Here is a 25,270-nt window from a genome sequence, read left to right on the forward strand (position 1 = left end):
GATTTGCTTAGGGTTGTTATTAGAGTGGGGTTGTAGTACAGACTGTAGTGGAGGTTGTCTTTATAGTTATAGATAATAGTATTACTCAGACGTATAGTGATCGTTGACCTGTAGGATTGTAAATATCCAGACCTCAAACGCTAAAGCCTTACGCACCTTTATACAAATTATAGTCATATATTCTCACAGCCAGCGGTTAAGCAATTGATCACAGGCTGCTCGCGAACATCTAACACTCACCGCAAAGACGGTCATAATTCACGAGACGGTAATTCACGCGACTGGCCGGGAGGAAACAAAGGTTTTCGACGTTGGTTCGTTCGCCTAACTTCAAGATTAGAAGGCGGGACGCTAGAGAAGGTAAATATATCTCCACATTTGTCCCTCGTCCCGTCCCAACCGCAATCAAAGGTACCGTTGTGCCCTCATCACTACCGCCGACATGTCTTTCTCTATATCCTGCCTCGTCAACCTCGAGGGCGAGCACAACTTTGATGATTGGGGACACCGCTTCAGAGTCGAACTCGACTGTCTCGGCTTCATCAAGTAATATCTTCGGCACCATCGCTAAGCCCGACAAAGAATCCCAGCCCGACGTCTACGAGACGGGGTTTATCCAGCGCGCCATCACCCTGAAGATTTTATTGTCCACGCTCAAGAACATAGATATCATCACCATCTTCACTTGCAATGGTTGGGATTAGATGGAACAGAGATCCCAAGGTTCTGTATGATCTCGTTCAGTCCTACATTGGTCGTATCGTCACCAACGAGGCAAGACGTTGAGGTATAATTCCCCTCGGACTCATTCCTGCTCCTCATAGCTGTTATCCAGGCGTTCATATTGGGCACGGTAACGGCTATGGTCAGTCGATATCTTTTTTTTTTTTTTTCTCTCGCCTTTTCCCCATTAGAAGGTTTTACTTGTGTACAGGTAATGTCATAGTTCGGAAGCCGCTCGTAAAATAAAAAGTGTCGCATGGATTTGTAATTCACTTAAGGTACTACACTAGTTGGGTGTATAGTAGAGAAGAATGAATCATGTCTTTTTGGAAATAGTCCGCCGCTAAACGCTGTGCTGTCGTGGCATGGCTGGCTGGATGAGTTGCCGGCGGACCGGCCACTGGCCAATGGGATGGAACACGCATGATAGAGTTACCTCCCTAGAGGTAACTCTATGGACCTCGGGATACCTCTTATCCTTATCGATAGGTAGGCATTATCTTCTTATCGATAGGCTTTGTAGTGAGCGGATTGGGAAGGCGGCGACGAGTGGCAGATCTGACTTACATGTCTGACCAGATTCGTGATGCCTTCGTTCTCCTTCCTTGCACTTGATATTACCATGTTTTCTAACATCTAGTCTTGTTATCTTATCACTCTTAGGATCACGCTTCCACAAAGGCATGAAACAAGTGTGGAAATTGCGAGTATTCTTGATCCTTGGGGTTGACGTTGTGTTGTCTTGTTCCCTGACAATTTAGCGGTAGCTACATGCATCCGTTCATGGTGTTGTTCAAGCGAGCGTTGTCAGCATAGATATTTTGGCCAGCTACCTAGGTTGATCAGGACGAAGATTGTTCAGATCGTCTGTCATTGATACCAAGTATGACCGTCGTGATATATCTACTTTGAGGTGATCAAGAAATCCAAAGACAGTTTTTCTTCAGTGCAGCATGACAAAGCTAGAATGAAGAGTAGAGAGGAAGGATATATTTCAGCTGGAGGCACGTAGCTTATGTCAATTGTGTCTGGGTGCGACCTAGACACTGGGTATCTTGCAATGGATATGGTTATGTGAACTCTCAAAGTTCAATGCTTTAAGGACACCCAATCATCAATTCTTTTTCGCATTTTCTGTAATTGATTTCGAAACTGTTGTTATGCACTTGTCATTGCTGTAAAAGCTAGATGTCTGTCATAGTACCAAACTTTGAACGTTGTTGACTTTCCGAGTCTACTGTTCTGTTGACGAAACTAAGTAAAGTGTACATGTTTGTTTTTGTAAAACAACTTGTCAACTAAAATTTGCATTACATTCTAACTGTGGAAATATATAGCGGGTACAAATCAGAAAGCATTATGGTCAAAACATTAATCTTGCAAGTGAACATTACACCTAACTAACTACGAAGAAGACAATACTAGAAAAAAAGTGAACGACCGAGGAAACTGCAAAAAAAAGATATGGTCTCTCCCGCCGGGAATTGAACCCGGGTCTCGAGCGAATCGAACTGATGTTCAAGCTTGACAAGCTCACATACTGACCACTATACTACGGAAGATGTACAACTGTTGCTCAGCTGTCGTAGTTGGTTGTTGGTAATTGGTTTTGGCAGATGGGCCTATAAAGGGGCAAAAAAAAAAAAAGAAAATCTCGAAAATTGGTGGGCAAGCCGACAGAGCATTGGGCAAGTTGGACAAGGGAACCAGGCACAGCCACCTATGGTGGAGTGAAGTGACGTGGTCCTGCCTGGCGCTTGCAAACCTGAAGGCCGGATGTCCTTGCTTGGCAAAGTGGAGAGTGGTGATTGGTGCCCCTGCACTGCACTTTTCCACCTTTAATCACTTGTTTCCTGCGTCCTTTGTGGAAGGAAAGAAGGGAGAGCCACTAAAACTTCATTGGGATTGGGGAGATTTGAATTTCTATCATGAAACTGATGCTTTGGGCCTCACTTCAGTTGTTTGCGAAGAGGCAGGATTTCGGATGGCATTGGGTTGAGTGACCAGTCTCGCCAACAACACAACTGAACCTGGTCTTCTTCCGATATCCCTTTCTTCATACTTACGGGCACACGCCTGCGCCTGCGGCCGCCGCCCGCTTTCCCTCCTTTTACGCCTCACCTTAACACGTCTGCAAAACAACCAGGTGTCCTCGCCGACTACGGTCCACTCCCTCGAGGCTTGAGAAAGAAGATACAACGACCAGAACCTAGCTGATCTGGTAATGAGCATTGCTGTCATGTGCAACCTTAACCGCCAACTTGGCGAGAGATACTATGACGTTGACGATTCAAAACTATTGTCTCGAAAAGGATAGTCATGTGCAGCCGATAAAGGTCTTTCCCGACATGGAGAAAACGAACGGCTGAGGTGGAGGGTGTGCGTTAGGGAGTTTACGCGCCGGAATTATTTCTATTGGGGACCAAAATGGTATTGAATCTATCCAATTTCTGGTTGAACATGCCCCGTCACGGTCTTCAACATGCCGGGCCTCTCGGATTTCGAGGCTACAACCTCCCGAAGCTCCTGCCTTCTTTACCTTGAGCGAGGCTTGGAGGCTGAACGAGATTCCGACCCGTCCGATGCACCACCGCACGCAGGAAAACTTGATCAGCATCCCAGGCTTCTTGGTCTGGAGAACGGCCGGCGTGACGACGCATCGTGTGTAAGTGGGTGGGTGGCTCATAATCATGAACGACTTTTTCCCAAAATGATCATGCAACAACAGCCATGGCTCGAGAAGACGGGAGTAATGCGAGCGAATGGACCTTTCAGCCGGAGGAGTTGTGTGGCTATAGCTTGTCAGTCTCATGATGCTTGCCCATTGCTGACGGAACGGGCAGTGAAGGCTTGGATGGGGGACTTTGTGGCAGGTATATGCACGATTGGGGAGGGCGATTCAGGAGCTACAAGTCCATTGTCCGCGTGATGTTCACTCCCCTACATACCAAAAAAAACGATCAACGTCTCTATCGGGGGAAAGGGATCTAGTTGTTCAGTGTCTTGTCGGATGCTTTGTCCGAAACAGGCAACGAAAACAGCTGGTGGGGCACTTGCCCTCTGTGGTGAAAGTGTAAGACAAGATTTTGGACGTGGGCATCACATCTGGTTGAGGAAGTGGTGTGGAAAAAAAGTTCGGACACTCGCTTGGTTTGGTTTGGGAGTGTTAAGCGTGTTCAGAATTTTTTTTTTTTTTTTTTTTTTTTTTTTTTTTTTTTTTTTTTTTTTTTTCATACCGCCTGTCGGGCCAATGATACGTACCGTCAGGACTCCAATACTAGGTAGGTATGTTCGCATAAGACCCACTACCTGCGGTGACAACAGCGTACTGACAGACCACAATGCGGCGATCTGAACAACGCAGAGTTAGGTTGAGAGCGGATGACAACATTCAGCTCGGGACTTCTGTAATGGACAAACAGGTCTTGCCCAATTTCCAGCTGAGCCCAACTGCGCCTTCGGGTGGACGGAAAAGTTGTGAAGCGTCCGGACTGTTGTCGACAGCATCACAGTAAAAGTGCTCAACTCTATGACAATAGAGTACTCAGTAATCCTTCAACACAAAGTTGAGATTGACCACAAACAAGAATCCGGAAAAGATGTTGCCATCGGAATCTCGTCTTGCAACATTTCCAAGGACTTGGGCTGGCAAACAAGCCGTAAAGGGTCATGATCATGAACGACCTAGACAGATATGGATTCGTGGCGTGCGTCTGCATCAGGCTTCTACACAGTAGTGTAAAGTGTTGTTGCTGTTTGGTGCGTCCCGCTAAGAGGCCAAACGGCGCAATCGGATACTGTCTGAATGCCGTGCGACCCTGACGATCATAATTGTATGCACCGTCGTATGACTTTTGGAGGTTTGGCACGTTTCACAGAACGTCCCCCCGGATTGGTTGGGTGCCATGTTCAGGACTGTATGTCCGGTTTTGCGTTCGTCGATCCTTGGCTTCCATAGACCGCCTTATTGAGAGAGATCCCTAGAGAGTGCATAAAGTTATGCAATTTATGGACGAACATCTTCTGTTGGGAACAAGAGATGGATGTGATCCAAGCATTAGGCCAAGAAGGGTCTAGGCAAACACGGTGTCAATTCGAGGTCGCATCCCAGATCGAGATCGATCTCTTGCCAACAGATCGATCAAGGTTGATCTTGTCCACATGCAGAATGGGGGATCAGACGATTGGAGAGAAAAAAGAAAAGAGGAGAGGGCCATTATAATTGGTTGCACCAGCGACATGGACACTGTTAGCTCCGTGCCGGACCATTTGTCCGCGGTCCTGGCTACTATGTACACCCAAGGGGGGTGCAGCTTGTGATTGGATGCCCCTGGTCACGTAAATCTGGGGATGCCTTCACTTTTGAGCAAAATAATGTCAAGAGAAAATCAAGTAGTGAGGCCAGATGAAGGACATTGTATTGACCCGGGCGCGTGGAATATAGGCCAGACAATCAAGGTACGAGAGTTACACAGTTCTGTAGTTCCGTGGCATTGGCAGCTGCGACGGCTGCTGTCACCCACGGGAGGAACTTAAACATTGCTCCTGACGAATGGCACTGGGGAATTCCTCTTCGCCCATCCGGGTGCGCAACCAAGAGGCGGTACGCTGCAGTTCCGTGGCTGGAACCGGAGCGGCTGAAAACACGAACGGTTGCGTTACCCGATCCCCAAAACGTTAAAGCCGTTACGTACCAGGTATGGTCTGAGGCTCTCGTTGCTGTGATGTCAGTGTGCTTCTGTATTCCATTTTCATCCATACTATCACGCTTTGCATGCTCTGACTCCAAATGGAGACGGACCAGGCACTTTTCTGAATGAGTTTCATCAACGAATTCAAGGAGGAGGTTGAAATAGGAATTAGGGTAAATAAGAAGATTAAACATGTGGTACGTATGACTTCGTAAGACTGACGTTAGTGTGGTATCACCACCTAGCAGTATTCAGGGGATGAGATGTAGTCAAGCCAGCCATTTTCTGTGCGAAAATTAGAGTTATTGCCACTTGCAAATCATCGCGCTGACAAGTTTGATGCTGCCAGAGGTGTAAAAGGGCACCTCGTGAACTGGGCGATCTCGGGAGGTGGCCATCTTGATGGTCGGGTGGCAGCATGTACAAAAAATAAGCATTTTTGGTGACTTGACTAATCTTATTTTCTGTAGAACTACTAGCGCTTAGGGATATCCATGCAGCGGTGTACACACCTCTGGTGGCATTAAACTTTAAACGCGTCCCCACAAGAAAATATGGGGTAATGCAGCTAATGCCACCTGACATCGCAAATCATCGCGTGTAAACTAAGCCATCCTTGTAACCAACTGGACCTTTTCTCCTGCCCGGAAGTTTCCTCCGGCCATACTCATAAACCCGCAAATCCATTACCAGTCTGTCAGTATTAATGAAGTGAAACAGTTTCAAGGACACGAGTTTCACGCTAATCGTGCGCTCACATAGTACAGTAGCTTCGATCTTTGCCCGAATAACTGCACTTGCCATTGTACAACTCAGGAGGTATTCCTTGCTTTCTGCATGTTCACCCTTCTACACAGTATTCGCGGTGGAGAAATGATGTGCTGCTCCTCGGGTCGATTTCAGCCCGAACCCGTTATGTTCAACACTTGGATAGTAGGATGATGCTGGCATGTTGACCATTGGTTACTTTTCCGAGCTGCAGGTCGCCATCTCGCGAATCTCACCGCCGGGGTTAACAACGTTGGTCGTGGTTTGATGTCTTTGACTTGCACTTGGCAACCGAGTCTCGTGGTTGCTATGTGACGATGCATTTCCCAACCCCTTGTTCGTCGGTAAAGCTACCTCCCGAGTCGAAGGTACGGTAGCGGACTGCCAGCAAACATCTGGTCCCCCATTACCGCCTTGGCATCTACTGATGTTCAAGATTACCATGAAGATCGCAACCCAGCTTGCTAGATGTCCACTCTCTGGTGTTCCAGAGTCCAGACTCCAAGGGACTTGGAAGCTGTATTCCCGCTGGAAATGGGTGCTATCGTGCCATCAATCTAGGCACCTTGCAACCTCCCTGCGTCTGGCGGCCCAGATCTCTGGATACTGGGTTGCATCACTTCCTACGAGACTGGTACCCAATTCCGACAATCCCTTAGCTGGGTGAGATTTCACTGCTCAGTATCAATGGAAACATTGATGAGGCTCCATGTCCTTTCCCGTTCCTGGGAGGAGCCACGTTCGTCATTGGCGCACTTCTAACCGTGTACACTAGTGTAGTTCAGAACAGTGCTGAATCCATATGTGGTCCGGACTTGGTGTTCCTGATGTCTGACATCTGGCAGCGAAAGGTGCTCTAGTGAAAGGATCGTCATTGCTCTTTCCAGATTCCGAGCCACGATGTCGGTTATCGTGGCCAGATCTCCAAACAAGCTAATGGAGGTTTGCGCCGCATACTCGTTGCTGTTCCCCATTGGGAGCCCAGAGCATGATCTCGTTGTCACAATTCTTGATCGACAGCCCCAAGAGCCTGGGTCGATTGGGTCCGGATGAGTGCCAGGCCGGATGCCAGATCTGGAAATGACGAGTGTCGATGAATCAACAACACCAAGCCACGGCGGATAGGAGGAAGGAGAAGCAGGAATACCGGAGAACTTGGCCAAGTTTGATGGACGAAGTCTTCAAACACAGCGTTGGGATTGAGGTCCAAAAGTGTATATAAGACTCGTCTCTCGTCCACCTCAGAGCTTCTATTCTTCTCATCATCAGCATCAACATCTTCACTTCACAACATCTTCTCAACCTTCCAACTCACCTTCCAAACCACCTTCAAAACCAACTCCCAGCTTCTTTCAGCAAACCCCCAACCGCCAAAATGCAGTTCACCAGCGTCTTCACCATCCTCGCCATTGCCATGACCGCCGCTGCGGCCCCGGCTGAGGTTGTTCCCCGCGCCACCACCATCGGCCCCAACACCTGCTCCATCGACGACTACAAGCCTTACTGCTGCCAGTCTATGTCCGGCCCCGCCGGCTCCCCTGGTCTCCTCAACCTCATCCCCGTCGACCTCAGCGCCTCGCTCGGCTGCGTTGTCGGTGTCATCGGCTCCCAATGTGGTGCCAGCGTCAAGTGCTGCAAGGACGATGTTACCAACGTAAGTTTTTCCTCCTTCTCCCTCCACACTACAGCGCGCTCTCTTCAGAAACAGTTCCCCTTGCTAACCTTCGCTTTTGTGCCGACGAAAAAAGACCGGCAACTCCTTCCTCATCATCAACGCTGCCAACTGCGTTGCCTAAGTGTTTACGCGGCAACAGCGCAAAGTCTAGGCAATGCCTTGTTCTCAACGCTGCTGCCAGTCCAGCACCCCCCTTCTGCAGCAAGGAGCCCCCTTCTGCTGGACTGGCAGCACAACGAGCTGCTACTACAACACAAGCATCATGCCTGGACGCAACAGAAGCCGATAATCTTGGGGTTTGGTTTTGGGGGATGAAGGTGATGAGTTGATGGATTGGATCGATATCTTACAATGCGTGTCTCTTCCTGTTAAGATCTGCTTTACTATTTTCCTATTTTCTTTTACACATAGCTATGTATCACTAAGGCCTGGTGATTAATACACTCTCTTAACCCTAAAACATTCAGTTCCGCTTTGTAGATGATGATGAACTTTTACCAACTTCCTGCCTGATGGCAACTTGTCACTAACCTTAGATCTGGTGATCAATACCTACACTCACTTTACCCTCAAACATCAATTCAAATTCACTTGCTTTGTGGATGATGATGAGTTTTCCGAGTTCCTGCCATGACCGCACCTTGATGGCAGCAACTTTGAAGCCCAATGGACCCAACACGACATAGGCAAAAGGCGGTATGCATGTTACGGCGAATGTAGTTAGCCTCTCTGGATGTGGGACCTGCGTTGATGTTCATGTCGTGCTTCACTTCAGCATCAAGTTAGCGTGTAGATCCCTTCCTGTCATGGCTGTCATGGCAATGACAAAATCCCGAGGCGTCGGATCGCTTATCGGAAAATATCTAGACAGCCTCTGGAAATTAGTGTAAGCCAGGCCTTGCAGGGGCTGGATGGGCGCGCTTTGTGTTCCGTCCGGGGATGTGTGGATTGGTGCTTTGCGGCTACCATTGCATGCATTTGGAGAAAAAAGATGAACATTGATGAGTACGTCTTATATCATGGAAAGAAAAAGTCAGAAGACTCTACGGGATGGTTATGGATGGTCAAACCGAAGAGTGGCTGCCTTTGTGCGGTGGTGTTTCTCTCTTCAAGTGACAAGTTTGGGTTAGGCGGTGGCTTCACCCAGCTATAGTACAAAGTCTTGATGCAAATTATCAACCAATGGCAGCTTGCGCTGCCCGGCTAGCTCAATCGGTAGAGCGTGAGACTCTTAATCTCAAGGTTGTGGGTTCGACCCCCACGTCGGGCTCAATTCCCGATGTTCCTTCTAGGACAACATTATCTCTTTTTGCATCTTTGGCTTTCGTGTATCTCTCGTTTCTATTTCTTTTTTGTCTTTGTGGCTTGTGGTGATCAAGTTTCTGTACAATGGCTTTTCAAAGAAGTGTATTCTTGTGTCTTTGTTGCCGCCAGCGCTGTGTGGCCTAAGGTTTCATCGTTGGCTGCTGTGATGTTTCAACTTTATTAGGCCGCCAAAAAAAATTCTCATCTTCGAACTCGGTAAAATTGTGACCTTCCACCATCTTGCCGCTGACTGGCATACTAAACACTTCTCGTGTACCTCTCGCGAGTCATAACGGGCGCAATCTCTTCACTCAAGTTGTCATTGTCATTCCTTCCTTGTGTATCCAGCTACCTCCGTTCACTCGTTAATTGCTGGCCGAGTTTTTTCTTCCTCCTTTTCATGAAGATTGGATTCAGATTGCTGGACTTTAGCAAAACTCTGGGATTCCCAACTTCCACCAGTCGCACCGCTGCACTCCGTTGCACCAAAGGCCAAGAGAACATACCTAGTCAGCGGACACCTCCGTCACCGTGTCTCCCACAGTCTTTCACAACTTCGGTTTATCTCAAGTTTTCGCGGTCACTCTCGCTTGAATCCTGTCACCCCCCCGACACCCTCTGCCACAATGACCATCTCCAGCCTCCTCCACACCAGTCGAATCAGCGACGCCCTCCTCCACACCATCTACGCTTCCGATCAAGAAATGTACCCGGCTCCGTTAACCTACGAGCGCCTGCAAAGCTGGAGAGACGCCTGTCCTGAGCTGTCAATCTGCTTCAGTGCTAGCAATGATGGCTCGGAAACTCCACTGGGCGTCATCATTGTCCTTCCTCTTGTGAAGAAGTATTGGGAGGACTTGCTGGTGGGCAAGATCAAGGAGGTGGACATTGATGCTGGAGAGATGTTCGCGGGTGTTGGTGGTGATGGTGGTGGAAGCAGCACGAAGATGGAGAGTGAGATACAACTGCAAGCGCCTATGGAGGTCGGATTGCATGTGTTCCACATCGAACGCTTCACTGCATGGGACGCCGAGGACGCCTCGAAAAAGACTGATGCGCGGCCTGCAACGGTGACAGTGGGAGGCTGTGAGTATGGCAGCATGCGATTTGCGGACATGGCATTGGCAGAGATCCAGAGGAGGGTCGAGGCATTCAACGCTGAGGCGGCGGAGAGGAGATGGGATGTTTGTGGATTCTCTGGTGAGTAACTCGAAGGCTCTGTTGCTTTGACTGGGTTGGAAATATCAAGACTGACGGGCTGGTTCCTTCGATGAACAGCACTCACGGCAACGCCTGCGGGAAAGAAGACATTCGCGCGCTTGGGTTTTGTGTCCACGGGATACAAGGAGATTTTTCGGCTCATTGAGACTTCATCGTCGTCATCCCCAACTTCTGAGGTGCACTCGAGCGGTGATGATTTGAGAGGCTCTCAGAACAACGCAGGTCCTCATACGACAGTGAGCGCCATCTACATCTACCCAGGCGAAGCCCGCACGGAGAAGTTGGGATCCGATGTCATTTCAGAATCGGAGATGACTGTCAGATACAGTGCGACTTCTTCCGAGAAGATGAGCAGAGTCCGGTGGTAATGCATGCAATTATTGTCTACCAGTGGTCGACAGGTTCCTTCGTTGCTGATCCAATCACGTCGGTTACGTTCCACAATGTGCTTCAGCAGGAGTCATCTTGTGGTCTGAACCGATCAGGTACCTATCTACCTCCCACATCTCGAAGCTCTCGCTCACATTTGAAACCCCGCTCCTGGTAAATGTCAACGCTACTTCAACTCATACCCTCTGCTCGTCTGGCACTACCTTACCAGTTTTGTCTCATACAGACTACTCAATTTTCCAAGCTACAATCTGGAGATTCGAACTCCTGGAAATGGGCACTTTACCAGAAATGTACTCAACGAAAAGTCGATGAGCACCCCTCGAGCGCAGTACTTCTTACCGCTTCAAAGCTTTGTCAATAGAACAATTGGCAACAAGCAATCCTCGGACATGGCGCCTGTTATTGTTGCCGACACCTAAGCCTGCCAAGGTTCTTTGTTGGATAGGGGCACATACCTCTCGCCAACACAGGAGGTGCTAAAGTACCCGAGATCAGACTGGCTGACCAGCTGATGAAAAAATAATCTGCCCAAAAGCCGAGAGGCTGTCGAGAGTCAACCTGTCGCTCTGAATGGGTTGATTGTTGGCCTGCTAGAGGAGTATGGCGAAACGTGGATCTACAATTCGACCTTGGAAAAACGCCAAGGACAGAAAGGAGCCGGTAAACAGCACTGGTTCGATAGGAGAGAAGCGACAATTTAAGACCGTTATGTAGGTGAGGTTGACTTCCATGAGTTGCTTTGTCTTGTCGACTCAGACTACCCTTTGATGAATGGCTCCATCAAGGATGTTTACCATCAAGGGACGAATCTAGTATTCAGGGGCATTTACGACTACACTTGACTTGGGTTGTCTATTACCTCGATGTTCAATAATCCAGCCGGCTGGGGACAACCGAAGAGAGGGTGATAGGATGCACAGGCAATGTCATGAGAGGAATGGTATAGTGTCTGCGTACGACCAAAGGATTCGCTACCAAGCCGTGAGCGCATTCTCCGTAACGTCAGTAGCCTGGGTCGCCGAATGTCTGATCCTCCCGCTTTTGACCGACCATTTCGAAGCTGAAGAAGCTAACCGCGAAGGCTTCACATGTACCATTCACAAGATGCAGTACTACTCCGCCCTCGAACCGCTGGTTCCCCTACACATCTAGAGGTGGTGATGGAGGTGTATATTGAGATGATCTACAATGCCTCACCAAAGGTGCAGTGCCGTACAGTTCTTCGGAATTATGCACATACTGCCAAGACGTTCGCGAAGGAGACCTTCAAGCTGAAAACGTGGAAGGAGTTGCGGGCCATCAATGAGACAGAATCAAGGCCTAGAACTACTTGTCTGGGCTAGAAACGCCTCTAGCCCAGACGAGTAGAGCTGGTCACCGCTTCTACTCTGCTTCTCGAAGCCAAGAACACCACAACTAAAGATCGCCAACATGACGGAGAAACAGTTGCAGGTTGAATAGGAAATTCTGATCGCCTTCACCGAGCACTATAAGTTCCAGCAAGCCGAAGCACAGCGAAAGGACAAGCGAGAAATGTCGTACGAAGAAATCGAGTGCCTTCAACAGCAACGTTCAACAATCACGGACACGTACGAAGTGACCAAAGAGTAGAGTTCGTGTAGCTATGTACACCAAAACCCCTACGCGCTAAAGTCGCCCGCACTAAGCTGAATGTTTGGTTAGCGGGCTTACCTGCATACCCCCTGACTAGTGGCAGACGGTCGGTTTTGATCGACAGCGAAGCTTTTGCCAGTGGATGGAACAAAGTTCCGGACCCCTCCTACTGCGTAATACTATTCGCTACTTCTTCCTCAAAGAACCCCAATGAACCAGAATGTCTCAAACACCATACTTCGTCATCTCTTCTTCAACACACCGATATTGCTCAAAGAGTATGCCATGGATCCACTCTTACGAGATTCTCAGGGGTTTGTCAATATCCCATCGTGGCTCTGGACCATCTTTTGGGTGGAAGGACGCGACCCTGAAGCTTGGCTCCAATATAGGTAGTTGTCATGGACGCGCTCGATGGATGTGATAACTCTGACCTATAAAGTCCCTGGTCCCAGATCTCCATCAGAACATGGCAAAGTTCTTCAACACCAAATTCCTCTTCAGAACCGGCCTTTATCAAATCATCTTCACCCAGTTTGCTTCCCTGGAAAACCCTGTTTCGTCATGTGTGCGAATTATGGGTGAAGATCAGTGTAATGATATCAGTAAGAGGTCATCCTTGCCATCGAACATTGTCCTGGGACAGTTTGCTAAAGAAACCGCCTTCCACGTTGATCTGAGGAAAATAACACACACGACATGCTGTTCAAGACTGCATACTTGCACATGCCTTTGGGTCACCCTGCTTGTCGACGATGAACGATTTCAATTTTGAAAAAAGACGGCGGACGGCATTGGACATATTTTCACGACGTTTCCAACGTCTGTAAAGGATGCATATGAGAAGCTCCTAAGCCGACCGACAGAGAACCCAATCGTTCGCAGAGCCCTACGCCTCATTGTTGGAGCGGTACGGCCACTCGAAAATGTCAGACATGAAGGCTGCACACAGCGCCTGTGTCTATGTGGCTTATTCGTCTCTTTCCATGGGAGACGTTGTTTAAAGGTACTTCTTTTACCAAACAGCACCAGAACTTATCCCGAAAAATCCTCAGGTCGAGCCCTCTATGCTCGTTTTTCAGATGCATGCTGACACACAATGGCCATGGCAAATCCCTCATTCCTTGCACACCAAGTACATGCTGAGTCCGCGAGCGCATTCACTTCGGCGGATACAACGGTACGGTCATGGATGCGGTGCGTCGTCGTTACCCGAGCAGCGCGACAAGCGACGAAACGTACAGTCATTTGTCGGGAAAGACATGTCATTCTACAAACCTGCCAGAAAGGACAAACAACTTTTGACAAGTAGCTTGGGCGCGCCATCCAAATCCAGAGATGACCGTGGTGTGATTGCTTTTGGACCGAGGTGCATATATCGAAGCCTTTGATGACCTTGAGGAGTGTCATCCTTTGGCTAACCGAGGGGATGAGAAGGGTATGGAGGAGACACAGACACAGCTTGTTGATCCCGTGCTCTTTGCGGGTCCATGGTCAGATCTTGTCAAGGGTGGTATGTGTGCTTGATGTAGTGGGTCAATTGAGGTTCTGGCTTTTGGATCTTCGATCGTATTACTTCATGGTACTTGTTATTACCTATCCTTCGGCTTCTTCCTCATTCAATGGCTCAAAACCATGAGACTCTATTATTGTTCTCCCATCAAACCTTCCTTCCTCTATCTCAAACCACGCCATTTTTAGTTTTTTTTTTCCCATCACAAACTCCTCCTAGGATCGCCCGAGGGCAGCATCAACATTCACAATCCATCCCCCTTTCCTTTCTTCAGCTTCAGTTCCTATCTCCATCCCCCATTTTTGAATTTCACTCACTCCTTTCAGAACCATCCACCCACCCACCCAGCGGCTGATACCTCAACAATCCCCTCCCGTAACAACAACACTCCACTGCTGTCCCTTCTGCTGATCCGGCGCCCACCCCGTCGTCGACTTCCCCATCACGTCCTTCCCCTTGCCGCACCGGTCCATGATCGCCTGCGCCCCATCCGCAATGTCCGCAAAACTGTTCAGTCGCAACCCCCACCCCAGCTCCTCGTTACACCAAAAGATGGCGCTCTTGTAGCTGCAGCTCACCTGCGAGCACCCGTAGTGGGTGATCTGCGGCTGACCGGGGACGCCACGCAGGTACTTGATGCCCTCGCGGATGTGCTTGGAGGAGGCGGGGCTGCCGGTGCCGATGTTGTCGACTTGGATGCAGCCGGCGATCCAGGGGCCGGTGGTGCCGATGCTCAGGGTGCTCATCATGGTGCTGGAGTTGGAGGAGGTGATGGTGATTGTGTCGTCCGGGGGAAGGACGGTGAGTGGTTCGGGAGGTGTGAGGATTGAGAGGGCGGTTGCGTTGAGAGTCGGGTCGTCGTCGAGACTGAGGACGTCGTCGAGACCGAGGAGGTCCAGGGTCGGGATGGCATGGACCGCGGGGAGGATGAGAGTGAGGGAGGACTGTGAGGGGGGACGTTAGATGGTGAGGCTGTAGAGAGAGAGAGGGGGGAGAGAGAGAGAGACTTACCATGAGAATGGCCAAGGAGGCGAGGGAGTTGGTAAAGGTGGGGGAACGCATGGTTGCTGTTGTGAATTGAGGCTTGAGAGAAAAGAGTTGTTGCGCGTAAGTGGTCGTTGAAAGAAATCTTCTCTGCCGGAAATCTGGAGATCGAGAGAGTGCGTGGGTGAGGGAGGTGAAGCAATTGACTCGATCGATGGCGGAGGGGGGGGGGCTAGGTTTATATAGATACTACCATACTTTCACAGCTTTTGCAGCCCTCATACAGTTCAAGGCATGCCGAATTTTCCGGTTTCTTGCGTTGTTGGTGTAGGTATGCTTCCGCTTTCCATCCGAAATCGCGTCCGTGTTTGCCCATGACCGCCGCAATATAGAGGCACCTTTTTCACAAGATGAAACATAACGACAAGGGTCGAAATAGGGTAGTGTTTGCGGGCCAGCCCGGCCTTGTACGATGGTGTCGTCGAGCCTAGGTACGGTTCCTGCCAAGACTCGCCTAGTACGCATGCTTCCGCCAAATAAATTAAACGAACGAGCAAGGTGGGATTAAGGACAACATGCAGAAGTATGGGAGAAAAGCGATATTAGGTATACAACATGATTAGACCAGTCCAGACTACGTTGGGGCAAGGCAGGTAGGTACCCCTACCCATGTACCGCCGGTACGAAGCATGAAGCTCAATGTAAAACACCATGCCTGTACCCTACCATCCACCCACATTGTTCCCTGACCCATGCTTCCAGCCCTACATTCATCGACAATCTCTTGTACGTGATCGGTGACACCAAGTTTATGATCGGACCAAAAGTCGGGAAAATCAGATCGCATCATCGTGTAGAGAGGAACAGCAAAAGGGGAGCAAGCCCACAAAAAAACACAAGCGATAAGATGGTGACACAGGATGATTTTGCTTTATCCTTCGTGTTCATCGCCGAAGGATGAAGGCGCTAACTAGGTAAGCCCAACGGCAGTGCTTCCTATCCGCAGGCATCTTACGAGCGATCAAATAGCCTCATCAGGGCAATCAATGACAGTCATCTCCTAGGAGTCCGTACGTCTTCCACTTTAAGTGAACACAAGTGCTTTTTGGGTCGTATGTACCAGGGTTGGATGGAAACTTCATGAAGGAAAGAATGCCATGAAGCAGCATTGAGTTCAGACAAAAATCCAACCAGAAAGAAATCCCGAAAAGACCCAACATGAACAAGTCGATGCACTAACCAGGACATGAACTACTAATCAATTTCCTACCTCTAGGTAGGTAGCCTAAAGGTGATCTGGCCTGCCGCTCAACCACGACAAGTCCCTATTACATACCTACTGTCATTCTCAGCCCTTGTCATGAAAAGGATGATTGGCTGTTCAATGTCGGAGTGTTCGATCACGACAATCTCGAACGATGGAAGAGACGTCGATATGTAGAGGTATGGTTAGGGTCCAAAAAAAAAGTCGGCCAAGCATTCAGTTTTCAGGGGCATTCAGATCAAAAGAGGAAATCCGTCCGTCAGTTAACAAAGAAGAAAAGAAGGAATCTTGCGAATCTGCCGAGCCGGTGCCGGGTGTGAGAGAGAGAGAGACAAAGGCCTTGTAAAGGAAACAATTGGACACACTTAGTAGAAGTAAGCTGCCTTTGTATGTCTTGTGAACAGATCCATCCTACCCGGCCCTCCTTTTTCTGAGCATCTGAGCATGAAAACAATGCATACCTACCTGGTGTACCTGGTAATGAATGCGGGATAAAAAAAACAAAAAACAAAACGCATTGTCCGTGACTTTCACGATCTCCCCGACGAAGATCTACCGAGAACCAAGGAGTCCACAAAAGAGGCACCGAGTGTGTTCCTTGAATGACGGTTTTGTACGAAAGAGAATTGTGAAGAAAGTCCATTGTTTCAATAACTTTGGCGTAGTTCGGGGGAGTGAACAGCGGGTCTGTTCCATCCATCCATCCATCCATCCATCCATACCGCTGCGCTGCGCTGGCGAGAAAGAAGAGATCGGTGAAGAATTCCATTGTCAAGGGAAGAACGAGACGAAGGATCGAGAGGTCTCGAGGAGGAGATGGAATGAGGTATAAAATCTGGTCGTGGACCGACTCGTTTCCGAAAAGTTCAAACCGAAAAAGTCAACAGCCAGCAAGGAACAACAGCAGCGACAACCAGCAAGGAACAACGACAACAACAACAACAATAACAACTCACTTCATCTGCGACCATTCTTAGAAAACCACCCCACCAAACACATTCGCCCAACATGCCCGAATCCTACTACAGCAGCGCCGGTTACACCCACCCGGTCGAGTACTACATCAACTCCGGCCGCGGCCCCGGCTCCACCACCGGCGGCTCCGTAGCGCCCTCGACCGCCTCCATGTCCTCCCAGTCCACCATCCGTCCTACATACGTGAACTCCCAAGGCCAACTAGGCATCGACTACCCCAGCAGCCGTGGTGCCTCTCGCCAGTCCCAGTCCCACCACCAAGGCTCATCATACCACTCCCTCCGCGACGTCGACCCTTCCGACTCCAGCAGCCAAGTCGGAGGAGGTTCCGTGGTATCCACCAGTTCTCGCGCCAGCCGTGCCAGCCGCGCTTCCACCGTCCGCCCCGATGACTCCCTCAGTCAGGTTGGCGCTAATCGCAGCCACCCCCGTGGTCGCGGTCGTGACTTATCCGCAAGGGAACTATCCCTCCTTCATGCCCAAGGTGGCTCACATGCCCCCACGGTAGTTTCCCTCGCCTCGAGTACGCACTCTCAGTCTCAGTCTCAAACCCAGGGCGGCGGCGGCCCGCAATTACTTCCCTACGCTGATTCCGACGCTGGTGGTGGGGGATCCGATTTCTCAACTGATAGCACGCTTGTGATCGATATGAGGCGTGATCCAAACTCTAATCGGCGCCAACAACAACAACCCCCTGCTCCCCGCAGCAATCAGCAGCATGGAGGCAATAACGGTGCTGGTGGAAGAAATACTTACCCGTCTGAGCCCCCTACTGTGGTCGTCACGGAGGCGGATATCGCTCGCGGAAGGGAGATGTGGCCTGGTTTGGATCGGGAGAGTATCAAGTGTAGGATGAAGGTAGTGCTGATTCGGGAGGAGGTGCAGAGGAGGGCGAGGGTTCATCTTGGGTTCCGTTAGGTTGTTGGTGTTTGGGGCCGGTTGTGGCTGTCGTTGTGGTGCTGTAAGTTGTCTGGTACGGTAAGTAAATGGGTGGGTCGACTTTGTTAGGGTCCTCGGCACTCAGCTTGTTGTTTTTGTTTTGGATTTATTGCTGTTTTTGGGTAACCCAGTGGGGGGAATCTTGTTGTAATATGGGATGTTGGTTGTTGATGATCGATACCTTGCTAGATCTGTTAATTTGGAATGTTGCTGTTTTGTTCAAAGGCATATTGTGTTCCTTGTGAGAAGTTTGTGATGCCTTTATGAATTGATATGTGACCCAGTTTGATGTGACATTTTCCCCGACACTACCAGAGCAACGGCGAGGACAACGCATGACAGAAAACAACGGACTGTATCCAATATGTCACTAACACTGAAATATGTCCCCTATGGTATCCAACAGGTAGTAAGGTATATATGCAAATGATTTAACTTCTCAACAACAAGGACATATCCAAATTATGCCCAACCTACCACCTTCTTCTTTTGCTCCTGTTGTTCGACACCTTTGACAACAGATGTCCTTCTTCCCAATGAATCGCATGTTATTCCGCCATTGACTCCAGCAACTTCTTGAAGCGGCTTCTGTGAACTGCCCGACACCACCCCCAAGGCTTCGTCATTTTCCTCAACCGGACGATAGCCTTGTCCACTTTTTATTCCTGTTTCCACCGCGAACTGTTGCGGTGCCGACGTAGGCATCATAACAGGCGGGCCGAGAAGCGAAGGTTGTTGCTGGGGAAGCCCCATGTCTTTGGGTGGGACAAACCCCGGAACAGGACCAATCGGCATGGTCACCGCTTGAATCTTGTTCGTAAGCGTGGGACTGACCGATCTTCCCTCACCTTCTGGCTTTGAAGGATTCAACATCGAGTAGGAACTTCTCTTAGTATGATCATATGTACCAAGGCCCGCCCCAAAATGGCCGCCAGCCGTGGCAGCAAACGGCGAACCAGTCGAGTCAATGAGATACGACGCCCTTTCTGCCCTGGGACTTCCCTCCCGGGAGTTCATAAGACTAGCTTGAGAGCCTGCCCACGTTTTTCTGCGCAGCTTGTTAATCGAATCAAACTCGTCATCGTCCATGAGGGCCAGTTGAGCGAGGGTAGGACTCTGCAGAGATGCCGAGTTACGAACATCAATGGATGGCGGAAGGTTGAGACTCATAATGGAGTTACGGTTAGAGTACTCGGACGTTTCCGTGATGGGTGTCAGAGTAGGTTCACGACATACGACACGGCCACTCTTGGACCGGAAGACGCCTTCGCCTACAGGGCCGAAGTAGCCACCATAAGAATACTGGAAGGGGTCCTCTGAGTCCGGGGGATTCCGGCTAGAGGGTGAACTGCCGTAGCCATGGCCTGATTGGGCCAAGGGAGCAGAGTAGAAGCCGAACTCTTGACCGTACCAACCATCAGAGTCGTTCGCTAGTGCACTAGCGTTCGCTTCAGCAATGATGGCCTCATCGTCAAAGTCGTAATCGTCCAAGCCGTCGCCAAAGCCATCATCATCGTTTTCGTAGTCGTCCAGTTCGTTTCGTTGTACGAAGTCGTGCGACTGGGCCGAATCGGTGGGTGACATGACAGTAGGCTCTTCGGGTATGTCAGGTGACGAACTTCTCTGGAACTTGCCAGATTCTGCTGCTCTTTGTGCCGCTTCGGCCAGGGCCGCCTGGTATGCCAGATCAAGGCCAGATATCGACATTTGTTGCATGGCTTGGGTAGGCATCTGAGGGAGCTGGGTGGAAGAAGCATCTTCTCCAGTCGCAAGGGCATTCATGGAGCCGGAAGCCGTCGACTGCGCTGGGTCAACACCAGGGGCAGCTGCGGCATTGGACTCGGCAAGTTGGGCCAGCTGCCGAGCCCGCGCCTGCTCAGCAGCTCGAGCAAAAGCACCCGGGATAGGGCGGCCATATTGATCGGTGTCGTCGAGATCAAAGAGGGATTCGTCAAAATGGGTGCCATCGCCCTGAAAGTCTAGTTCATCTGCCAAGCCGTTGTCAAAGTAGATGTCGCCATCATCCTCTCTGCGGGTGGGGTTGGTCGGTGGCAGTCCGATAGGAACAGGCTCTGCAGTGATTCGTGCAGGAGCAGTTTCGGGGCTTGATGACTGCTGTGGCACTGGAATAGCTGGTGTGGGAGCAGCCTGGTCAGGTATCGTGGCCCATTTTGGTAAATCGGGAGTACTGTTCTCCGTCACGGATGAGGCGACGGGCTGGTCGGTCTCATTGCTGGGCGTTGACGCGATGAGAGGGCTACGGGGGGTGATGGGGCCGGAGCCTTTGTTTGATCGCTGAAACTCAAACCCAGCAAAGTTCTCTTGATCATTGTCTGGGTCTGAATCCGTATCATGCTCGTTACCTTGACTTTCCCCAGAAAGCTCTTCATAACCAGCATTGGCCCCCGGAAATGGCTCCTCTAGATCATCGTAGTCCGCGTTAGCCCCCGGAATTGGCTCCTCCATATAGTCATCCTCGTAATCCGCATTAACACCGGGGATCGGCTCTTCCAGGCCGTCGTCGTCCATCATGGCGTCATAGTCGAAATCTTCCTCTTCCAGGTCATCAAATCTGGAATCGTGTTCTTGCCTCAGCGCACTTGTGGCGCCGCCCCCCTTCTCTCGCTGACGCTGTCGATGTCGTTCTTCCAACGCCTTCTCCTCATCGGCTGAGCCCATCATGTCGAAACTGAACCGAGACGATGTGCTCTTCATGTGTTTCGGGAGGCCGAACAAGGCAGAGTCTCGAATAGATCGCTTGGATACGTTGCGTGATGTCGCGGTTTGGATTGAAGCGTTGGCGTTGGGGCCGGCTCTGGTCACAGTCAGAGTGTCCTGAGATGCCACCGATGACGAAGGATTCTGGGCGGGAACGGGATCATCCCTGAGCTGTACTGACGGCCGCGCATCCTGTTCAACCGGCGAAGAGTTGGCAAGAGACGGTGATGGTAAGCTATCTACTGGTATTGATCTCGCATCACTGTTGCCCCTGGTCGGTCCCATGACCTGCACCCCCGATGAAGGGAAAAAGGAAACGTCATCGAGACCAGGAGTCAGAACTTGTGAAGTGCCCGCGAATGTGCTACCTGTACTCGCTTCCGCTGCATGTGGGTTTGACGTGGCATCGTTACTTGGAGACTCCTTAACAGGACTGACAGCAGCCTCCTTCTGCGACGTCGTCCGCTTGGGTCTGGGAGCACTGAAGTCGTGGACCTTTGTGCCCCGGATACGTGGGTCATAGGTGGGCTCAGCCGAGGAGGACAGAGGTGGCAGATCTGGTGGGTTTTGCGCAGTCTTCCTCCTCATCCACAAATTGGATACCGAGTGTTTCTTGAGGAAAGGCAAAGACTTTTTGGATTTTGCGGATTCCGGGGTGGTGATGGCTTTGGTGGCTGGCTCGCTAGCCATGCGCTTCCCCGTCGGACGTTTGCCGAAAGGGCTACTGCTATTGAGGTCGGTTGGGGTCACGAAGGACGAGATCTTACTCAGTCTCGTAGCCAAGGACGCCCGAGTAGCGGCGGTCGTGTCGATGGGCGGCGGGGCCTGCCTTGTTCTCGACTTGTGACTTTCCGAAGGTTGGCTGGAGGCCGAACTTCCGGCGGACTGATACATCTGCAGAGGCATTCCACTAACTGAAGCTGCTGCACTGATGCCTCCATTGTCGCTGATATTTGGTATCGGTTTTGGGGTTGTCGAGAGGGTGGATGGAAGGTGGGAGGAGCTAGCTGATCTGGTTGGCTGTGGTCGGCCATCGGAAGCTGTCGGAGGCTGGAGTGTAGTATCCAGGTCCAAGGAGCTCACTTGGCCGGGCACGGGAGATGACGGCGTGGAAGGTGGTCGTCGGAGGTGTAGTCGTGATAACATTGTCGGGGCCATCTATCTCGACTGCTACTACTCGCGGGTACCTCGAAGGTATATATATATATGTGTGTGTGTATGTGTGTATGTGATATGAGCTCGTGCGGCGAGGCTATGTGACAGGCGAAGTCTAGCGAGGATCGACGTGGTTAGAGAGATGGCATCGAATATCCCCAAGGGAGCGTGGTCCCGCGGACGGATCGGGAGCAATTAGTGGTGTCTCAATGTCAACTGTGGGAGAAGTAAACTTGGTTCGGTGTTGTGGTCGGGGTGGAAGAGACGAAAGAGAGAGAGAGAGAGAGACCGTCGTCGTCGTCGTCGTCGTCGTTGTTGCTGTGACTGTTTTTGTTGCCGTCTGATGATGATGTCGTCAGGCGATAGGCGGGGTCGCGCTAATGTAAGGGGAATCGTTATTCGGGATGGCGAGGACCGAGATGAGGTGTGATTGCGAAGCCGTCCTCCGCCCGAGTGCCGCGTGTGGTGAGCAAGGCGCGATGAACAGCAAGTGGGTATCCAAAAAGAGAGACAAGCAGAAGATTAGATATCCAGAGCCAGCCAGCTACCTACTTGATGGCAGGCATGTGTCGGTCTGGGAAGAGGCGTGAATGGCGACAGACGGTTGGGGATCCGGAGGGGTTGTCGAGGTTCCTCCAAGAAGAAAGAAGGAGGGGAAATGGAAAAGTTGGAAGATAAGTTGTGAACCAAGGGAGCAAGAAAGAGATGATTGCGAGCGAGCGATAAGCGGAAATTGCAAGTTCCATGCAGGTGCGCGAATGACAGGACCGGATTGAAGATCAAGAAGGTTCAATGTCGCAGCTTTCCAGGTCTGTTTCTAGCGAATGACCGCTGAAGATAGGCCTTGGCCTAAGCAAGCACGGCACCCAAGCGTCGCCAGGAACATTACTACCTATGTACTTAGTGTAGCTTAGGTGATGTTGCTGCAAATGTGGGGCCCCAGACACCCACCGGATTGATGACGCCGGTGGGTTGAGCTTGCCGATCTTTTTAGAGGGACAGTGTTGAGCACGCATTGGCCACCACTAGGTACCTACTCTTGGCATGAAGACCATTGTCCAGACATGTTGGGTGTCTCTTTACAACAAAGCTTTACACTTAGGATGGGAGAGAATATACAGATAAAGAACTGTACAGTGTAGACTACATCTTGGTGTCAGTCTTTGATACCTCACATTCAAACCACTACCAGTAGAGGTAATAAGTCAGCTAGATTTTGTTGGCACCCGCTAGATGTACACTTTGCCTCTCGACGTCACTTGTCTCGAGTCTTGATAGCGCCAAGAACAGTCCTTTTATTCTTCCACTTTTCAGTTAGTGCTAGCAATTTAGCCTGGCGCAAAAAAGGCAGCGGCGGGGTCCTCTAGCTCACTGTTCCTGGCACGTGCCTCGCCCCGGAACGGCCCTGCTAGACCTGCCCCTTTACCCCTGTTGTCCTTTTACTGCTACAACTTGAACTGAACCTTAGCTCTATTTAACAGGACTTTATCCAGTCCCAGCTCCCGTCTCTTCATGGCATCGTCTCGGTTTCAGTAGGTATTTGGACAATCGTCAAGTCGACACCTCAATAAAGTACGCGACTTGAGGAACGGAAGACGACGTCTCGACCGGCAGTTACCGCCCATCTCTCGCCTCTATCTCACTTGTCTGGTACCCATTGAGTTTCCTGCAATCAAAGGCTTTGGTGTTCCTTGGGTCATATATCTTTCGGAAGAAAACGGGCATCCTTCAGCCATGATGTCCAAGTTCAAGCATACGGCCCCATGAACTCCCAGGTCAGGATCCTTAAACAAGTCAATTTGATGCCATCCCACTTGGTTGGCAATAAATGTTTCTTCGTCACGGTCTTGAATTGAACACGCATAGCTTCAACATGGGTTTTAACCTAGGTCCAAAAGGCCAAGTCCGGGTTTGACTGATGGCGCATCTTGTTGGGAAACTCACCGTCACATAGCCACCCCTAACCCTGATTTGTCTTGGCAAACCAACATCCATGATCCGGCCCCCCTCCCTCAAGGCCATCAGTCAACAAAGATGGCATATCCTCGACTCATTCCGCCCCTTGATGGGAAACAAACTAGAAAAACAACCTCTTTAACCATTGGTCGTCCTGGCAATGTTCAAATCAGAGATATTACTATACTATGAGCCTGTCGACGCCCGGCTTTACCCCCTCCATCTGCTCTGGGTTCTTTTCCATCAACATCCAGCATAAATCACACCACCAATCTGTAACAGCTTGCCTGATAAGGACAAATCTAGAGAAAACCATGAGCGAGTCCATTCGTAAGAAGGATCACACCCATCGCTCAGTACAAAACGAGAAGGGACAGCTAGACACGGCATCGGCAGTTGGTGGCTCGGGGTGGACATATTCACCCGGCATGACATGTCGTCAAAAGAAGAGCTCCGACCTCTCACCCCATTGGTTACTTGAAAAGGACAGGGGGGCTGCAGACGACATGAGCCGCATGTTACTGCAGTAACTCGATCCAGGGGGGGGGGGGGGCACTGGAGACGTCCTCAGCTCGGCTTTGTCTGAGTCCCTCGGGGGCAGGTCGGCGCTGGACCCGGGACATGTCACCCAGCCACGTGGATCCCTTACGGCCCTCTCTGCGACCAGCCCGAGCCGCAGGCCGGCGGTATCAAACTCTCAGTTGCGCATCTGATGTGATGCGAGATGGACTGTTTTCGTGGGTAGTAACAGCATCCACACCTCCCAAGATCGGGAACACATGATGTGGGTGGGTAGGTGGGTGGTAGTCCCGATGAACACCAGCGGAACGATAGACGTGTGTCCCCCCTCGTATTCTCGCCTTGACAGGTCACACCACCACAATCCTGATCAACAGCAAGTATGTCCAGAAGGTTGGGCTGGCACCATGGCTTCATGCCGGCATTAAGTCGACAACGTTCGGTTGGTGGAGCATGGAGGCCCATCCACCTTGTGTTGTTGAATGGCATGCTGTCCCCGGTGCCCCAGCCCCGGACCGGACCGTCGTCCGTTCACCCCTGAGCTCTGGTAGGCTGGCCCTGTTTACAAACAAACATACGGTAAAGCCCCAACATTGACGCAACGCATTTGCGTCGAATACATACTACAAAATGGAGCACGAATCGGCTCGCCTTGCCTGCTGCTGCTGCTGGACTGTCATGTTTCGCTTACCCGGCCGGAATTAACGATATTGGTCTGCATCATATCATCTGTACAATTTATTTTGCACTACCGGACGGTCAACCTGACGCTTCCCCGGTCTCCCTCTCGCGCCCCCTTTTATTCTCCGAGAACTGGCTGCTCACTGTGATGCGCCCCCAAACAGCCAACATGCCTA

General features: G+C 50.6%; 7 protein-coding genes and 2 non-coding genes across 10 annotated transcripts; 6 read left to right on the forward strand and 3 right to left on the reverse strand.

Annotated features, from left to right (window-relative positions):
* Positions 1 to 494: 494 nt before the first annotated feature.
* Positions 495 to 704, forward strand: NCU10730 (hypothetical protein; the record flags this gene model as incomplete). Its single annotated transcript, XM_001728011.1, has 1 exon — positions 495 to 704. The coding sequence occupies one exon, from the start codon at positions 495 to 497 to the stop codon at positions 702 to 704; it is 210 nt and encodes a 69-aa protein (XP_001728063.1).
* Positions 705 to 2,192: 1,488 nt separating this feature from the next.
* Positions 2,193 to 2,285, reverse strand: NCU15276. Its single transcript has one exon. It is a non-coding gene; the product is annotated as a tRNA-Asp (tRNA).
* Positions 2,286 to 6,419: 4,134 nt separating this feature from the next.
* On the forward strand, positions 6,420 to 8,313 carry eas (easily wettable). The gene is made up of 3 exons (XM_958207.3): positions 6,420 to 6,845; positions 6,963 to 7,836; positions 7,931 to 8,313. The coding sequence occupies exons 2-3, from the start codon at positions 7,558 to 7,560 to the stop codon at positions 7,976 to 7,978; spliced, it is 327 nt and encodes a 108-aa protein (XP_963300.1). The 5' UTR covers positions 6,420 to 6,845; positions 6,963 to 7,557; the 3' UTR covers positions 7,979 to 8,313.
* Positions 8,314 to 9,054: 741 nt separating this feature from the next.
* Positions 9,055 to 9,127, forward strand: NCU15277. Its single transcript has one exon. It is a non-coding gene; the product is annotated as a tRNA-Lys (tRNA).
* A 256-nt stretch (positions 9,128 to 9,383) lies between these two features.
* On the forward strand, positions 9,384 to 12,356 carry NCU08456. Of its 2 annotated transcripts, XM_011395310.1 has the most exons (3): positions 9,384 to 10,362; positions 10,441 to 10,926; positions 11,000 to 12,356. In XM_011395310.1, the coding sequence occupies exons 1-2, from the start codon at positions 9,789 to 9,791 to the stop codon at positions 10,749 to 10,751; spliced, it is 885 nt and encodes a 294-aa protein (XP_011393612.1). In that variant the 5' UTR covers positions 9,384 to 9,788; the 3' UTR covers positions 10,752 to 10,926; positions 11,000 to 12,356. The 2 variants fall into 2 exon arrangements, with proteins under 2 accessions (XP_011393612.1, XP_011393611.1); XM_011395309.1 differs by having other exon boundaries at positions 10,441 to 12,356.
* A 503-nt stretch (positions 12,357 to 12,859) lies between these two features.
* NCU08455 (hypothetical protein) lies at positions 12,860 to 13,991 on the forward strand (the record flags this gene model as incomplete). Its single annotated transcript, XM_958205.2, has 2 exons — positions 12,860 to 12,995; positions 13,417 to 13,991. The coding sequence occupies 2 exons, from the start codon at positions 12,860 to 12,862 to the stop codon at positions 13,779 to 13,781; spliced, it is 501 nt and encodes a 166-aa protein (XP_963298.1). The 3' UTR covers positions 13,782 to 13,991.
* On the reverse strand, positions 13,925 to 15,313 carry NCU08454 (hypothetical protein). The gene is made up of 2 exons (XM_958204.2): positions 14,915 to 15,313; positions 13,925 to 14,847 (listed from the first exon to the last, which is right to left on the reverse strand). Exons 1-2 carry the CDS (start codon positions 14,963 to 14,965, stop codon positions 14,263 to 14,265), a joined length of 636 nt encoding a protein of 211 aa, XP_963297.1. The 5' UTR covers positions 14,966 to 15,313; the 3' UTR covers positions 13,925 to 14,262.
* A 1,846-nt stretch (positions 15,314 to 17,159) lies between these two features.
* NCU08453 (hypothetical protein) lies at positions 17,160 to 18,044 on the forward strand (the record flags this gene model as incomplete). The annotated part of the gene is made up of 1 exon (XM_958203.1): positions 17,160 to 18,044. The coding sequence occupies one exon, from the start codon at positions 17,160 to 17,162 to the stop codon at positions 18,042 to 18,044; it is 885 nt and encodes a 294-aa protein (XP_963296.1).
* A 292-nt stretch (positions 18,045 to 18,336) lies between these two features.
* NCU08452 (hypothetical protein) lies at positions 18,337 to 22,656 on the reverse strand. Its single transcript, XM_958202.2, has one exon. It carries the CDS (start codon positions 21,939 to 21,941, stop codon positions 18,528 to 18,530), a length of 3,414 nt encoding a protein of 1,137 aa, XP_963295.2. The 5' UTR covers positions 21,942 to 22,656; the 3' UTR covers positions 18,337 to 18,527.
* Positions 22,657 to 25,270: the final 2,614 nt, after the last annotated feature.

The sequence above is a fragment of the Neurospora crassa genome, linkage group II (genome assembly GCF_000182925.2).
Source record: "Neurospora crassa OR74A linkage group II, whole genome shotgun sequence".
Classification (NCBI taxonomy): domain Eukaryota; kingdom Fungi; phylum Ascomycota; class Sordariomycetes; order Sordariales; family Sordariaceae; genus Neurospora; species Neurospora crassa.

Excerpts from the sequence above, each read along its gene's own strand:
- eas (XM_958207.3), top strand. The coding sequence starts at position 7,558 with ATGCAGTTCACCAGCGTCTTCACCATCCTCGCCATTGCCATGACCGCC. Across the intron at positions 7,837-7,930 it reads GCAAGGACGATGTTACCAAC|ACCGGCAACTCCTTCCTCAT; the intron begins GTAAGTTTTTCC and ends CGACGAAAAAAG.
- NCU08456 (XM_011395309.1), top strand. The coding sequence starts at position 9,789 with ATGACCATCTCCAGCCTCCTCCACACCAGTCGAATCAGCGACGCCCTC. Across the intron at positions 10,363-10,440 it reads GGATGTTTGTGGATTCTCTG|CACTCACGGCAACGCCTGCG; the intron begins GTGAGTAACTCG and ends TTCGATGAACAG.
- NCU08454 (XM_958204.2), bottom strand. The coding sequence starts at position 14,965 with ATGCGTTCCCCCACCTTTACCAACTCCCTCGCCTCCTTGGCCATTCTC. Across the intron at positions 14,848-14,914 it reads CCTCCTTGGCCATTCTCATG|TCCTCCCTCACTCTCATCCT; the intron begins GTAAGTCTCTCT and ends CCCCCCTCACAG.
- NCU08452 (XM_958202.2), bottom strand. The coding sequence starts at position 21,941 with ATGGCCCCGACAATGTTATCACGACTACACCTCCGACGACCACCTTCC.